The sequence below is a fragment of the Schistocerca serialis genome, chromosome 5 (assembly GCF_023864345.2).
Source record: "Schistocerca serialis cubense isolate TAMUIC-IGC-003099 chromosome 5, iqSchSeri2.2, whole genome shotgun sequence".
NCBI classification, from domain to species: Eukaryota; Metazoa; Arthropoda; class Insecta; order Orthoptera; family Acrididae; genus Schistocerca; species Schistocerca serialis.
The window spans coordinates 140,411,228-140,428,627 of record NC_064642.1 but is presented as its reverse complement, the minus strand read 5'-3'; the positions used below and the strand labels follow the sequence as shown (position 1 = coordinate 140,428,627).

Here is a 17,400-nt window from a genome sequence, read left to right as displayed (position 1 = left end):
CCGTACGGCAAAAAGCCGTACGGCTGTAGGTGTGAAGAAATGTATGGCGCCTTTCACATTATACGGCGACGGCAAAATGCCGCTGCCGTGCCGTGCTGCAGCCGTGTCTTGCCACTACAACAGACGGTCGCCGTACGGCAAGTTCGACAACAGTGGCCTACGTGACTAAGTGCATGCTTTCACACTGGACGGTTTTGAGCCGTACGGCGTCGACTAGTTCGTTGTAGTGTCGTTTTATTCATTTGTGTTTATTCTTGTTTACTGAAAAGTGTAGAAGAATGGATGAAATTGATACTGAACTTTTGATAACCTTGGTGGAAGTAAGACCTGTTCTGTGGGACAAAACTCTAGATGCGTATAGAGATCGTATTGCTACAAAGAATGCTTGGCGGGAAGTTTGCGTAGCACTGAAGCAAGATTTTGATGAGATGGAAGACAAAGATAAAAATGCGTTTGGTAAGTATTTATTTAATATATTAATATTACATTTAATACGTTTTAAACAGTTTTTATTTAACGTTATAAATTTTATTCTAAAAGTAAATCGTTTGTTTATAAGTAAATTACTGCTACCAGTCACGTTTTTTTTGTTTTGTTTATATTTTGCACGACGCGTTTCGGGAAATAATTCCCATCCTTAAGTGCGTTTTTCTCTAAGTTTTCATCATGTGTGGTGTCTTTTTATGTGTCAGGTCTTGCATTCTGTTTTCTTTACTGTAATTTATAAGAGAAACACGCACAAGACCTCACAAATAAAAAAACACTACACATAATGAAAACTTAGAGAAAAAAACGCACTTGAAGATCGGAATTATTTCCCGAAACGCGTCGTACAAAATATAAACAAAACGATTAAAAACGTGAGTGGTAGCAGTAATTTATTTATAAAGAAAACTATTTACTATACAGTCGCAGGCTTTCACAAACAATCTACAAAAAGGAAAAGGCTTGTTAATTTATATCTTTGACATCTGCCATGACACGCTTCCAGCATTTGTCATAAAATATTTACAAAGAGTGTTCCTTATGGCGTTGGCTGTCAGTCCTCCTCTTATGTTGGCATCTTGGGCTAAGTCTTCCAAACCAGTGAAGGATGTGGTGTCTTCAATTATAAATCCATCTCTCTGACGTACAAAATTGTGTAAAACAATGCAAGCTTTAACCATTTTTACTGCAAAATCTGGATGAACATTTAAAGGTCGGTGAAACAACCGCCACTTATTGGTGAGGATGCCAAAAGCACATTCCACATACCTCCTTGCTCTGCACAAACGGTAATTAAATACACGTTTCTCAACTGTCAAGTTTGTTCCCCCAAAAGGCCGGAGCAAATGCGTGTGTAGGCCAAATGCTGCGTCTCCCACGAAGAAGTAGGGTACTTTTGGACCTTCCGTACCAGGCAGACATTGGACGTCTGGAAATTCCAGGGAATTACTTTCTATTGACTTCCATAAACTGGACCGTCTGAACACTGAAGAGTCACAGTCTTTGCCATAACTTCCTACGTCGACATAAATGAACCTGTAGTTGGAATCCGCTACAGCCATCAGAACCACAGAAAAGTATTCTTTGTAATTGAAGTACATTGATCCGCTATTAAATGGGGCAGTAAGACGGATATGTTTTCCATCCACCGCTCCTAAGCAGTGGGGGAAATTAGCAGTACGTTCAAATCCAGCCGCTATTGATTCCCATACCTCTTTGGTCGGTCTTTGTATACATTCTTCCCGCAGTGATGACCAAATTGCTGTGCATACATCATTAACCACTTTACTTGCTGTAGAAATCCCAATTCTGTACTGGAAATGTAAGTCAGTGAAGGAACAACCGCTTGCCAGATACCTGAACAAAACGAAAAAAAATCAGTGACATTTAGTTTGCAGTGGACATTTTTTGTTACAGTTTTGCTTTTTTCTATACAAAATTAAAATGTTTTCATACAGTTTTGTTTTCTTTTGATGTAGGTATAGAAGTAATACGGAGGTGGACCAATCTACGAGACTCCTTTGTGAAGTCAAACATAAAAATTCAAGCTGCGAAAAAAAGTGGCTCAGCAGCAAAGAAAATGAAAAAGTATGTATATTCTGATCAGCTGCAGTTTCTAAAAAAGCTGTATGATGCTCGAGAGACGGAGGACAGTTTTCAATCGGAACGCACCGCCAGACTGGAAGAAGATATAGAAACGCAGGGCTCCGTCGAAAATACTGAGAATGTTTCTGGGCCATTTGATACAGCACCCACACAACAAACATCCAAAAGCGAGTGCCATACAAACAGAAAACATAGAAAACCTGATGCAATCGAAATGAAAATATTACGAGCTCTGGAAGAAGACAAACCTTGCAGCAAAATGTCATTTTTACTTAGTCTGAAGCCTCATCTGGAAAAATTTGATGAACAGGATTATCTTCAGTTTCAGATGGGAGTCCTCAAAGTTATAGAAAATATATATGAAAGGAGAAATATATTGACAGCTCAACCTCCTCCATTTACCCATTACACACCTCCCATGCCCTATAATAATAGATTTCAAGCTTATTCTTATTCACCTATGGAAAATGCTGCTCCAATATCCTCTTACCATACGCATCAGATTCGTCCTCCTCCAGCTGCACCAAACCCAACTACTTTTCTCGAACAACCATTACAGACTTCTCAAGGTCGCAGTTCTTATCAACGAATTAATAAAGTGCCACCACCATACCCTTCGCCTTCCACAAGTAGCCATGAAGGCCCACCATCAACAACGCAGTTCTACAACGTTTTTGCAGAGAGCCTGTCGCCACAAAGTGACAGTACAGTCAGTCCTGCTACAAACTCTTTGGTTTCAACTGCTGATATTGATATTGACTTTTCTACTTCATAATCTGAGCGTAATAAAAATGTAAAACACAAATAAATAAGTAAATAAACAGAACTAGTTTTTATGTATTAAATTACCTTAACGTGATAGCCAGCATTTGAACAGGTTGGATGCAATTGCGGAATTGTGTGTTTTGTCGTTGTAACACATCCTTTAGTTTTCTATGTAATTCGTCAAACGAGGTAATAGACATTCGGAAATAGTTAAAGAATTTATTTCCGTCGTTCCTCAAATCTTCAAAGAGTGTATAAAATAAACCCACTTCGTCTCTTCTCTGGTTAATGGGGTGTACCCACAAAAGACGACCTTTTCTTTTGCGGCGACGATGAAGCAACCACAAAGCAACAACTCGTTTACGGTTCATCTTGATACACACATTAAGCAAACTGAATAGACACCAACAACTGGTCACGTCAAAAAGCCGTGTAATGTGAAAGCAACACAGGCACGGCTAAAACTCGTACGGCTTTTTGCCGTACGGTCAAAACCGTATAGTGTGAAAGCGGCGTTACTTTGGTTTTCTTTGACCGGAGCCGCTACTATTCGGTAGAGTAGCTCCTCAATTGGCATCACGAGGCTGAGTGCACCCCGAAAAATGGCCACAGCGCATGGCGGCCTGGATGGTCACCCATCCAAGTGCCGGCCACACCCGACAACGCTTAACTTCAGTGATCTCAAGGGAACCGGTGTATCGACTGCAGCAAGGCCGTTGCCCCAAGCAAAACATGGGATTATTGAAAACTCGGACTAACAATCACGAGCCTAACCCTGCAATTGCGCTTTACGCTATGCTTGCGAATTTTACCTTGAAGTCCATCTTCAAGCGTAATTAAGCCATTTAAATCTCTCCTGGCCGTATAAATGAAATCAGGCCTTGAGTGTGATAAGGTCTGCCATCACCGAAGTGAGGGCACCGTGACACGTCTTCTGTCTCCGATTTCTTGACGAACGCTGCTGAAATTTTACTCTCGCAGACAGACCTCGTCTCACAACAATGCTTAGATTCGCACTCCCATGTTTCGCCGTCTGATTGTTACAATCGATATCTGAGTGCTCAGTTATTTCCATAGAGAATCGCATAATCTTACACAATGAAAAGAATAGCCTTAAGTTGGCTATATTGTTTTTGATACTCAGTGTAATATGTAATCAATGTAATGGATAGTTCTGACAAAATCTTTACAACAGCACTTGACCAAAATTTACGGAGGAAAGCCTGCGCGTATGTTGGAAATTTTTTGCTGTATCTGCAGTCCAAAGCAAGGCTTCACCTTGAAAGAAGCCATCAACATCTGTCTTTTTGCCCCGCTCTGACGTAACACATTCCTGAAGGATCTTATAAACACAACCGGGTGCACCCTTTTCGTCTTGTATGAAAGCTGTTGGACTTCTCTACCAAAAAAAATTGTTGAAAATATAGGCAACACCTGCTGTACTGGCACAAATATTGTAGGCATGTTTACATAATCGTTTATCTGACGCTTATTCTGGTTTGAGAACTGCGTTTGCGGTTCGTGTTGCTCCCACTACTGACCTGCCCGCCTGAGGGAGACAGATGCTCCACTGTATCTACAGCCGGTGCTACACGACGTGCACTTCCGCCCTCCGCAGCGCTCCCCTTCGTATTATTTCCTGTATCCTGTGTCAGCCCATTTCGGATTTTCCCTGTAATACTTTAATATTGTAATCTACCCTTGCGATAATTTCGTTTCCTGTCTCAGTAAAGCTGCACACTGTTGCTGCAACTTTAACCGATCTACTTCTTTTGACAATTTCTTAATCTGTTTCGGTATTTCCTCAAACGTTTCGATAAAATTGACTACCGCCGTTACATCTTTTTCTAGTTCGACTTGTGCTGCACGTAAGGTGTCTTGCCATGCAGACAATTAATCCAATCTACTTACAGCTTTCTGCTGCTCATCAAGTACCTTGGTAACGTCATTATGTATTTTAGCGAAATCGTTTTCAAAATCGACACACAATTGTCTGTTATCATTAGACTTATGGATGAGTTTTTCATCTATACCACTAGCATTCTTGTAAGATTATCATGTATTTGCTTCATACTACTATCCAAGAGGGCCTGTCTTTGTTGGAATAATGTATCATTGCTTCAGCTATCTAGCATTACATCGTTTGGTACTATTGGTGTGAAGTTACTCCCACCATTTATTGTGCTTCCCACTAGGGCATTATAGGGCATGTGCGCTTTCCCCAACATATTCTCGAAGCATCATTGGGAATCTATATATCCTTGCTTCTAACTGACGTCAGCTCGGTCCCTTCAGGCTCTGGTGACTTCAATCCTCCATCATTGTGAACATGGTTGGTTGGTTGGTTTGGGGAAGGAGACCAGACAGCGTGGTCATCGGTCTCATCGGATTAGGGAAGGATGGGGAAGGAAGTCGGCCGTGCCCTTTCAGAGGAACCATCCCGGCATTTGCCTGGAGTGATTTAGGGAAATCACGGAAAACCTAAATCAGGATGGGCGGACGCGGGATTGAACCGTTGTCCTTCCGAATGCGAGTCCAGTGTCTAACCACTGCGCCACCTCGCTCGGTATTGTGAACATGTACTAAACTCCGCGCGAGCAGTGTCGGTTGTTTATGCTCAGTTATTTTACAGACTACCGAATTCAGTACCCTTTCTATATGCGCATTAATCTCACACTAATCCACAACATCGTTAACACACAACAAATTTTCATTATTATTGCTATTAGCGTCTCTGGCCGTGTATTTTAAATAACTTGTCCCAGTTGCATCTGACCAAATAAAATATCCACTACTGTTTGTGGATTGCAATAAGATCTAACTACTTTCAACAGTACGCCAAGCACACTACGCAGCACTACTATTGCGGAAATGCAATAAATTTTTAAATTTGTCACAATGGTAGTGGACGGCCAAAGTGAACTGTGCGGTCTTGTCTTACCTTACAGGTCTCTACATCATTCTTCACGTCCCAAAATTATTGGTTCCTATCACAGAAATTATTTCATGCATTCTCTTCTGCTGATATCTCTTTGTTAACCTACGTGACGATACTTACGAAAAGAAAAGGAAAAAAGACGTATATTAGCACAGTTTCCCAACAAAATTACAGATCCACGATGCGCGACAGACGTAGTAAACACAAAATCACTCTAGCGTGTCTGGACACTAATTGACAAGTCAGAACGTGTTCCAACTTGATGCTGCCTGACTGAACAGATCAGGCTATCGTACTGATTACACCAAATGCTGTTGCGTTATCAGTTCCTACAAAAATATTCATTCATCGTAGTTTTTGATCACGCCTCGTACTTAACTTTAAGAGTTTTCATATAAAATATTCGGAGACATTACTTTTACCACGCCCTCGTATCTTCCATTATATTTAGCGCTTGACGCCATATTGAAACTGAGTAAACGCGAGACAATAGCTGCTTACTACTTAGGCTTGAAATAGACGTTTTTACGAAACGGCGCTAATCTAATCGACTAACTGAACCATTTTACGAAATGAAACGCTAATGTAATTTAAAATATGACCAACCCAAATTAATACACTCTATTTTCCGCTGCAAAGTAGAAGTTTACTCACTAAAATTATCCGGACGACGTAACTACTTTCTTACCAAAGGGAATGGAAAACATTCAAACTCTGACGAAGGGCAACGGCGTTTTGTTCTACTCCCCTCCATTTTGCACTCTGATTTTAATCAAATTTTAAAAACAATAATACATGCGAACATACAAACGACGGACTGTTTGCTAATGACATCTACACTGGTGTCCAAAATTAAGGCAACAAACCACTATTTTCCTTTCCTTTGTCTAATTCACGATATAATCACACAAACTGTCAACCAGATGTCTGGTCAACGGACAACCATGACAACGATGACGTCAGGGCACCTATGAAACGAGGTAGTGTTTGCAGGGTAACTACACATCCAGAGTAGCTGTGTACACAGTAGACTTGGCCACTGTTTCTATGTTTCGATACAGTGTACCGATACGTGGAACTGTTTCAGTGTTTCGGAACGGTTGTGGTTCACTGTTTCGAAACAGTGGTGTTTCATTCCGCCCCTGTCTCGGACCAGATTCGATCTCGAGCCAGACACAGAAACTGTATCGTTGTTTCAAAATAAGGTTGTTTCAGTCCACCTGTGCCTGGAACGGACTAACTGTATCGAAACAGCGATGTTTTCATTCCACTCTGTGTCGGACGAGATTCGGGCTCGGCACAGGTACTGAAACACAACATACCACTTCATGAAACTCTTTCAAGAGTGTCGAAATCTTTTTGACAAGAAATAGCATGAAGCTTAAGATATCCGAAAATAAAGCTTCATTTCTAGCTGACTGTCCTGTTTCGAAATGGCGTAACATCTGCTTTATAAACACTAACCAAACAATAAAACAACGCATACTATTCACATTCAAAATAATAAATATGTGAAAATCATTCAGTTAAATTACACTTTTTTTATAACATACGCTTGCCTGTTCATGTACAGTAATCATATTAAGAAACGCAAGTAAGCCTACAACATTTTGAATAAAAAAATGCGTAGAGTGACAGTTATTAGACATATACATAAATTTGATGTAGGTATAATTGCAAGCAATCTGTTTCACAAATCACTGATAGTGTAATGGTGTACGGGAAGGGCTGGGAAGAATGGTGAATTTATAGTAACGGTTCGAAACACCTTGAAAGACAAAAAATTTTTTTGTTATATTTTGTTATTTATTCGAATCATTTTGCGTTATTTGTGAGTCTATAGTCACTGTGCCTATTATCGACAATGATTCCCTTTGTGTAGATGGAAATTATCAGGATGGGTATATTACCCATACTAACGGAATGTGGGATTCCCATTAGAATATCCGTTGTTTCTGCAGTTTGCTCCCACCTCCAGTTCCGTTCGTGGTGGTTCTTCTGTCTTCAGCTATGGCTGTCCTCAGCCAATTGAAAAGTCTGAAAGTCACGCGACACGAAAGCAGCGCCTTTGCTGCAGGAAATACGAAACTGCCAAGACGCCTAAGTGATAGTTTCATACTTTCTGCAACATGATTAGCGCTCTCGCACCTCATTTGTGTTTATATGGACATACTTATATACAGTAGACATTCAAGATGATAAAATGTGTGGGTTTATTAGATTACAAAACACAAACTGTTTCACTGTTCGAAACAGCGTATCGGAACATTACATTGTACTGTTTCATTTGTTTCGAAACAGTTAGGTGTTTCAGTTTGCCCATCTCTAGTACACAGTCACAGGCGGTGCAGTATGGCGCAGAGAAGATGCCTACCACACTCTGGTGGTGGGGCCGGCCATAGAAAGAAAGGAAGCAGGAAAGTCGCAGACTGATTTGGCTTCAAATGGCTCTGAGCACCATGGGACTCAACTGCTGAGGTCATTAGTCCCCTAGAACTTAGAACTAGTTAAACCTAACTAACCTAAGGACATCACAAACATCCATGCCCGAGGCAGGATTCGAACCTGCGACCGTAGCGGTCTTGCGGTTCCAGACTGCAGCGCCTTTAACCGCACGGCCACTTCGGCCGGCTGCAGACTGATTTGGCCTGATGGCTTAATGTGAATCGTTCTGTTGTTTCTCGGATGTGACGAGAGTTTATAGAGACCGAAACTGTATCCCGAAGACAGGGGCGGGGCCGACCACGTGTGACTTCAGAAGAGAAGACCGTTATTTGGCTGCAAGGACACGACAGTACCGCCTTAGTAGTGCACGGCAACTGACATGTGAGCTCGCAGCGTTCACTGGACATGTTGTATCGAGGCAAATGGTGTGCAGAAGGCTTCCGCGGGTGGTCTTTACTGTCGGAGACCTGCTGAATTTCTACCTCTGAAGCTTCTTCACAGAAGAGAACGTCTAGAGTGGAGTCATCAACTTTCCACTTGTACGGTCGAACAGTGGGCCAATGTTGTTTCCACAAATGAGTCCCGATTTAGTCTGGAGAGTGTTTCTCGATGGATTCACATCTGGAGGGAACGTGGAACACTGTTTTGGGACCCAAACATTGTGGAAAGAGACCGATATCGAGGAGGATACCTAAAGTGTGAGCAAGGATTATTTGCCATTTGAACCCCTCGTCATGAAATTGTACAAGTGCATCGCCAAGGGTTAACAGCTGTCAGGTATTGTGACGAGATCTTGGGACCTCATTTTCGGTTGTTGCGAGGTGCTGTGGGACCAGACTTCGCATTGATGGATGATAATGCTCGACGTCATAATGCACAGGTAGTTGATGTTTCCTTGGAAACGAAAGACATTGCACGCGTGGTGTGTCCTGCTTGCTCTCCCGATTTGAATCCCATAGAGCATGTCTGGGATGTACTAGGGAGACGGGTTGCTTCACGTCAGCATCCACCGACCACTCTCCAAGACTGTGAGCAGCTCTGCAGGTAGAATGAACGGTATTGCATCAACAGGTGACTGATGACATCATTCACAGCATGCCACATCATAGTCAGCTCTAAATTAGGTATTTATACTGCTTTGTGGCAAAATAAACGCAACCTTGCAAAATTTACGTTTGTTGCTTTAATTTTGGACACCAATGTATAAAAAAACCAATTCATAGTAATATGAAATAATTGTAAAGTAGATAGCAGTAATTAATAAGCAAGTGAATTAATAACTGCCAATTTAAACCAATTCCTAGTAACATGAAATAATAGTAAAATAGATAGCAGTAATTAATAAGCAAGTGAATTAACAGCTGCTAACTTTTATCTAACACAAGAATAAAAATGCATAAAATATTGAATCAAACTGCAAAGTACAGTATGATTACGCAGAATTCATAAAGTCTTGCCATACATAAAACAAATAAATAACAGACAAATGAATACCTTGGTGCAATAACATAAAACCACAACATTAAGTTTACAGGTGGAATGTGTAACTAATGTGAAACTCCGTACTGTGTCATGTTATTACACCCAGTGCTTCACTTACATTTTCCTTCTGTCTTGCTTGTTTAAGTTCCATTCATTGATGTAGCACCTACAATATAGCATATTACATATACATCACAGATGGTCACTTTTATTAATTTGTCATTTTTCCCCTTTTATTTTTCTTTTTCAAATCTCTATTCATGAACTTCAAGAAAAAAAAAAAATCCTCACTCTGACAGAACGTTTTACTAAATACGTCAGAGGGAAACTCTTGTATGGGTGGCTGACTTACACATTCTCCATTAAACTAATCAGTTTATTTCCAACATTGTTTGCTTCATTAATCTGTTAATGCTGTCAGTAAAAATGTTCTCTAATTGTTCAGTATAAGTTATAGTGGTTGAACTTGGGCATTTTAGGTTTCCAAAGGTATCCACATTCCTGATATCATATGTTTTAAAATCTGAATACAGGTTGGTGCAGTTGAAATTATTTCCTTCTTCTTATGTGTATGCTAAACATGTGTCACATTCATAAATAGTTAAGCATTTTTAATTAACTGCCCCTAAAATATAGTGGAGTGCATTTGTACCAGATAAAAGTTCCTTGTAATATATACAGTTCACTACAGTACTGTTTTAAACTGAATTCTAAGTCATATATAATTTCAATAAGACACTGTCGTTACTACATCTTGAAAGCAGAGTATCAAAATCTTCAGTGCAGGTTGAACTGATTACATGCTGAAACTAACTGAGACAAAAGAAACTTTTTTATTGCTTTTTGAAATTTTATTGGAATAGGACTGCGTGAGTTGCCTCTTTGTTGGCACACACTACAAAAATATTTTTGAAGGTGGTCCACATTTAATCTTTGCATGAAGACAAAAGAAAATGATTGTGTCTTTAAATAAATCCTTGAATACATTTCAAGCTATTTGTTACATCCTTATTTTCTTTGCTCTTTATGCAGAGAGACCTTACTAAGTGCAAATGAAAAAAATCGTTTAAAAGTTCATGATGCTTTTCAGATCCTATCCAAGCTCTGGCATCAGATTTATCTAAAACCTTAGGAGTTGAATTTAAGAGACCAAAATCATTGTTACATTTTTCCAGAAATTCTTCAGTTTCTACCGCACATAAATCGAGAGCATGACATTAAGTTAGTAATGAACTTGCAACAGTATGACTGAACATTTAAGTAGCTAGTTTGACCTTCGTTTTCTAGTCCAATCGGGAAAAATGCCCATCAGTCAAATTCTTAGCCTGTCATAGATTTTGCTGTCCTTGTTATAAAATTTGCTAATATGCTGTCAAGAAGCTACCTCATCACGAAACAAAAAATGATATTTTGGCAAGTTATTTATCAAACATTAAATGACTGTAGTACATCGAACATATTAAATATTCTGCTATCCCCAGCCATAAAAGGTGTTTCAGAGATCACTCTTTCAGCATGTGCATGTTGGAGAAAGCTGGACCCTGTATCACTCACAAATAACAAAAATTCTTAAGTTAATAGTACATAGTCTTTCAACTATTTCATGGACTATAGTTTTCCCTTCCAGTGTGGAATAACCAGAACTTGTGAAGTAGTAGCTAATTGGTTGATTTCAGTTGCACATGTATTTTGCATTATGAAAACTAGCAGGGATGTTGGAACCATCAGTTGCACAGTACTTGTATAATGGAGACCTACTATTTCATCCTGTGCATTTGAATAAAAGAGAAATGTTTTCAATGAGATTTTATCTGCATTTAAGATGCAATACTTTTCCATTTCGCTTAAATTAGCTACTTTCAACTTCACACTGGAGAGTATGAACTCATTTGGGCCAGGAGATTACTGTCAATTTCCTGCCATAAGCCTTAAGCACCTAGTTGTGGACAATTGCAAAATATTTTGGATAAATGTATAAGCAATGGGACTAAAAGTATAGCGTAAAAACCATCTTTTTATAAGCTTTTAAACTGTAATTATTATGCACAAACTGTTCTGATTTGGGCCTGATAACAGTTAACTTCTTATATATAATTTATAAATACACAACGTTGTCTACTTACCGTTCTTCATATTTCTGGAAGTAAATTTTCACTTTGTTCGTTATAACGTGTATGTGTTATCAACGAAGAAGGCAGTTTGATAAACCAGCGCATTCAATATTTTGCATCCTTACTTCAACCGAACTGCAAAATGAAACAGGGTCTCCATTGCATATCCAATCACTGGGATTATTGTGAGTAATTCGAATCGTTTATTTCTTTATTTCAGTTCTTCCCTAACATTTGAACTCTGCTTCAATTATTTGATGTCCCTCCTGTATCAACCTGCAGGTAAGAGCAAAGCTTTAGTTAGGTGCCTGCGTTACTGAAAACTTATTTACGCCCAACAGCGAAAGAAGAGGGCTGAATGGACTGGCGCACCTATCCATTAACCGACATATGAATGTGACCCCCCAACGTTATAACCGACATTTTCGCTCGATCTCCTCGAAGACTTGACTTTACTTTGTAATCTTCTATTAGTTTCTTTGAATTTTTCGAGGTATTTCCTTTTCTACTGTATACTATGAGATGCTGATACTTCAGTAACACTGCTATTTGTTAAATAAATAACATCTAGTAGTTTTGAGAAAATCTGAGCTGTTAACATGCGTGTGGCTCATTTAATGTGAATGAAAGTAGCAAATCAATTCTTCTCCGCAGGTGTAATCCGTTAAAAGGTTTAATCGAATCTGTATTTATATTGCAGTATACACTGAAGAGTCAAACAAATTGGGACACCTGCCAAACGTCATGTAGGGCCCCCGCGAACACGCAGAAGTGGCGCGACATGACGTGGCATGTACTCGACTAATGTTTATTTTATCAATGTTCGCTGGTTTTTAATCTCATTTTCACTTAAATAATGCCTCTCGTCTTGCAGTAATGCAGGGGAGAATGGACCCCATGAATCCTGCAAGACTGTCCATAGATCCGTAAGAGTACGCGCGGGTGGAGATATATTCTGAACAGTACGTTGCAAGGCATCCCAGACATGCTCAATAATGTTTATGTTTGGGGAGTTTGGTGGGCAGCGGAAGTGTTTAATTACAGAGCCTCCACCAGCTTGAACAGTCCCGTGCTGACATGCACGGTCCATAGATTCATGTGGTTGCCTCTATGCCCGTACATGCCCATCCGCTCGATACAATTTGAAGTGAGACTCGTCCGACCAGCCAACGTGTTTCCAGTCATCAACAGTCCAATGTCGTTGTTGACCAAGGTGAGGCGTGAAACCTTGTGTCGTTCAGTCATCAAGGGTGCACGAGTGGGTCTTCGGCTCCGAAAGCCCATATCGGTGATGTTTCGTTGAATGGCTCGCACGCTGACACTTGATGAAGACCTAGTATTGAAATCTGCAGCATTTTGCGGAAGGGTTGCCCTTCTGTAACGTTGAACGATTTTCTTCAGTCGTCGTTGGTCCCGTTCTTACAGGATCTTTTTCCGACCGCAGCGATGTTGGTGATTTGAGGTTTTACCGGATTCCTGATATCCACGGTACACTTGTGACATGCTCGTACGGGAAAATCCCCACTTCATCACTACCTCGGAGATGCTGTGTCCCATCGCTGGTGAGCCGACTATAACACAGTGTTCAAACTCACTTAATTCTTGATACATCTACATCTACATTTATACTCCGCAAGCCAACCAACGGTGTGTGGCGGAGGGCACTTAATGTGCCACTGTCATTACCTCCCTTTCCTGTTCCAGTCGCGTATGGTTCGCGGGAAGAACGACTGCCGGAAAGCCTCCGTGCGCGATCGAATCTCTCTAATTTTACATTCGTGATCTCCTCGGGAGGTATAAGTAGAGGGAAGCAATATATTCTATACCTCATCCAGAAACGCACCCTTTCGAAACCTGGACAGGAAGCTACAGCGCAATGCAGAGCGCCTCTCTTGCAGAGTCTGCCACTTGAGTTTGCTAACCATCTCCGTAACGCTATCACCCTTACCAAATAACCCTGTGACGAAACGCGCCGCTCTTCTTTGGATCCTCTCTATCTGTTCTGTCAACCCGACCTGGTACGGGTCCCACACTGATGAGCAATACTCGAGTATAGGTCGAACGAGTGTTTTGTAAACCACCTCCTTTGTTGATGGACTACATTTTCTAAGGACTGTTTGAATGAATCTCAACCTGGCACCTGCTTTACCAACAATTTTCATATGATCATTCCACTTAAAATCGTTCCGTACGCATACTCCCAGATATTTTACGGAAGTAACTGCTACCACTGTTTTTTACGCTATCATATAATCATACAATAAAGGATCCTTCTTCTATGTATTCGCAATACATTACATTTGGCTATGTTAAGGGTCAGTCGTCACTCCCTGCACCAGATCTTCCTGCATTTCGCTGCAATTATCTAATGCCGCAACTTATCTGTATACTACAGCATCATCCGCGAAAAGCCGCATGGAACTTCCGACACTATCTACTAGGTCATTTATATATATTGTGAAAAGCAATGGTCCCATAACACTCCCTTGTGGCACGCCAGAGGTTACTTTAACGTCTGTAGACGTCTCTCCGTTGAGAACACCATGCTGTGTTCTGTTTGCTAAAAACTCTTCAATCCAGCCACACAGCTGGTCTGATATTCCGTAGGCTCTTACTTTGTTTATCAGGCGACAGTGCGGAACTGTATCGAACGCCTTCCGAAAGTCAAGGAAAATGGCATCTACTTGGGAGTCTGTATCTAATAACTGTCATTGTAGCAGCAGTAACCCATCTAACAACTGCGCCAAACACTTGTTGTCTTATATAGGCGTTGCCGACAGCAGTGTAGTATTCTGCCTCGCTACACATCTCTGTATTTGAATACCCATCCCTATACCAGTTTCTTTGGCGTTTCAGTGTAAATAGTCACACCAGGTAAAATTAGCTTTTAGATTTGCCCCACCCCCTCGCCCGCTGAAAAATAATCGTGTCAGCGGAGTGCCCCTTTTTGTATACTGTCTATTCCGTGAGTGAGCTGTCGTGGGAAACGTGAAGGAGCAGTGCGGCTGAGACAAAGGAGTGCGCCAGCTGGCCTTGGCCCATCTACATGGCCACGTGGGGGCTCTCCCAGTCGGCGCGTGTGCAGCGCCGCGACAATGGCCGCTGCACCAGCAGCTGCGGCTGCAGTCTGGTGCAGGCGCGGCCTTGGCGGCTGCATCCTCGCTCCTCTTCCCCTCTTCCGCTGTGTCTCGAGGACGCAGTACGAGCCTGCATGTGGCCAGCCTGGCCTTGCTGTGCGACGTCGTCGTCGTTCCTGCTGCCGCGCTTCTTGCACAATGTGCGCGAGAAAAATAAAGAGTGCCTCGGAAATTTACTCTGCATGGAAGAGAAATTTGTTTGCTTGCACTCATTAACCCTTTGACTGCCGTTGGGACGAGTGCGTCCCACGATAGGTTTCAGAGAACCAGTGCTGCTTGTTATTGCTATGCACCGTGTGTCAAATTACTTAGTCCAAAATTTTTCACACTGTATCACAAGTAGGACGATCAATGTGACCATAGCATGAGCATTGGAATTTGTGTCTAATGATGAAGAAATAAAAACTTTGAGGTTCGCCGATGACATTGTAATTCTGTCAGAGACAGCAAAGGACTTGGAAGAGCAATTGAATGGAATGGATAGTGTCATGAAAGGAGGGTATAAGATGAACATCAACAAAATCAAAACGAGGATAATGGAATGTAGTCGAATTACGTCGGGTGATGCTGAGGGAATTAGATTAGGAAATGAGACACTTAAAGTAGTAAATGAGTTTTGCTGTTTGGGGAGCAAAATAACTGATGATGGTCGAATTAGAGAGAATATAAAACGTAGACTGACAATGGCAAGGAAAGCGTTTCTGAAGAAGAGGAATTTGTTAACATCGAGTATAGATTTAAGCGTCAGGAAGTCATTTCTGAAAGTATTTGTAGGGAGTGTAGCCAGGGCCGGCCTTAGCCATCCAGGTGCACCGGGCGAGTCGTCCAGTTGGCGCCCTTTATTGTATAAATAGCGAACCTGGCAGTGCTTTGTAACACGGTATTTGACTGTTTTCTAGAAATCGTCTTCAGTGGTTAATGGCGTCATCTTATGATCATAACATAGTTTTTTCCATCGTAAATTTGAGTATTTTATTTTTTTTAAATGGAAATGAAATCCAAATAATCTGAAAGCCCGATAAGACGCTAAGAGTCTTGTGTAGCCTGTGACGCCAGTCCAGCATGCTGCTGTCGCTGCCGTAACAGTCAGTATAGCAGTGATATATTGTTTGGGCATTCACGTTTTGGGAAATTGTCTAAAAATATTGCGTAGTACTGCACTGTACATCTACAACAACTCCAGAAAATTGTTTTTGCGTGTTCGAAACAAAGAAAAGATGCGTAAAATGTGGTTGAAACAGGCTCGTACATCCCAAATATTTCTTTTCTTTTCTGAAGCACCCCTGTACTAAAGCGAACGAAACAAAACAAAAATTATTCAAATTGGTCAAGCCATTTCTTTGTTTTGGTGAGACTAACACACAACAATTGATTTTTATATATAGGAGGTAATATGTATAACGAAAAAACACTAATTTTGAATTGGGTACCATATTTTTATTGAATTTAATATAACTGTAAGCCATAAATCTATATTTTCTGTCAGTCATCTGAACACAAAACATATTACGCCTAATGAAAAACAATTACAAACGACTAAAATTTTCCTTTTCTCGCTTTTCTGTCGGCAAAGTCTCTGATCAGATTAGCAAAGTCCAGGTTTTCTGCAACTTCATTTTCAATGGACAGTGAGACCAAACTGGTTAGTCTTGTTTGAGACATTGTAGACCGCAAGTACGTTTTTATCAACTGGTCACTGGTATTGTTAGCATAATATGTAACGTTATCCAGATGTTGGGATATAACTCTTGAAGATTATGCTTTTTTATGAAGTTTAAGGCTTCAATAGGCGTTGCCTGGCTGTCTTCGAGATAGTGTTGCAGGCCTAAAATTTCGTCGCACAGCAAATTTCCATCAATATCTGACTTCATGTTGACAGTTAACTTTTCTTGTAATTTAGAACAGCATTGTATTAGTTCTTCTTTATTTTGATTTTTTTAAATGTCAAACAAGAAACTCCACGTCGCAGAAAATGCTTGCATCTGTTCAAATCTTTCTTTCATGGATATGTGCACGGTGTCCAACAGTGCATTGAAAAACTCTACTTTAAACTTCTTTTTTGGGTCAGTTATTTGATCATCAACAGCCTCTTCACCCGGCCTGCGTTTAATACGTCTTAATCGCATTTGTGGTTTAAATAATGGCTGCGTATCAAGATCCGAAGCCAGTTCAGTTGCTGTTACAATAGCTTGTTCGAAACCTGTTTGTCTATATGTTTCCAAATAAGAGCAACATTTGTCAAGGATTCCCATAAACTCGACAAAGTTGATTGTGGGTGACTGACTCGCTTTACTCACAAAGTTAATTTGAAACTGAACATCATACCATGTCACGAGAGAAACAATGAAGCTGAAGTCTTTTAATTGTCCTCCTAGTGTTTTCGCTTCGTGTGACGCCGCAGCATCGCTTTGTTCACTAGCATCGGCCAAGG

At 40.7% G+C, this 17,400-nt stretch overlaps 1 protein-coding gene across 1 annotated transcript; it reads left to right on the top strand.

Moving 5' to 3' along the window:
* The first annotated feature begins 278 nt into the window (after nucleotides 1–278).
* Nucleotides 279–2,866, top strand: LOC126481800 (uncharacterized). The gene is made up of 2 exons (XM_050105756.1): nucleotides 279–456; nucleotides 1,965–2,866. The coding sequence occupies exons 1-2, from the start codon at nucleotides 279–281 to the stop codon at nucleotides 2,864–2,866; spliced, it is 1,080 nt and encodes a 359-aa protein (XP_049961713.1).
* The last annotated feature ends 14,534 nt before the right edge of the window (nucleotides 2,867–17,400 follow it).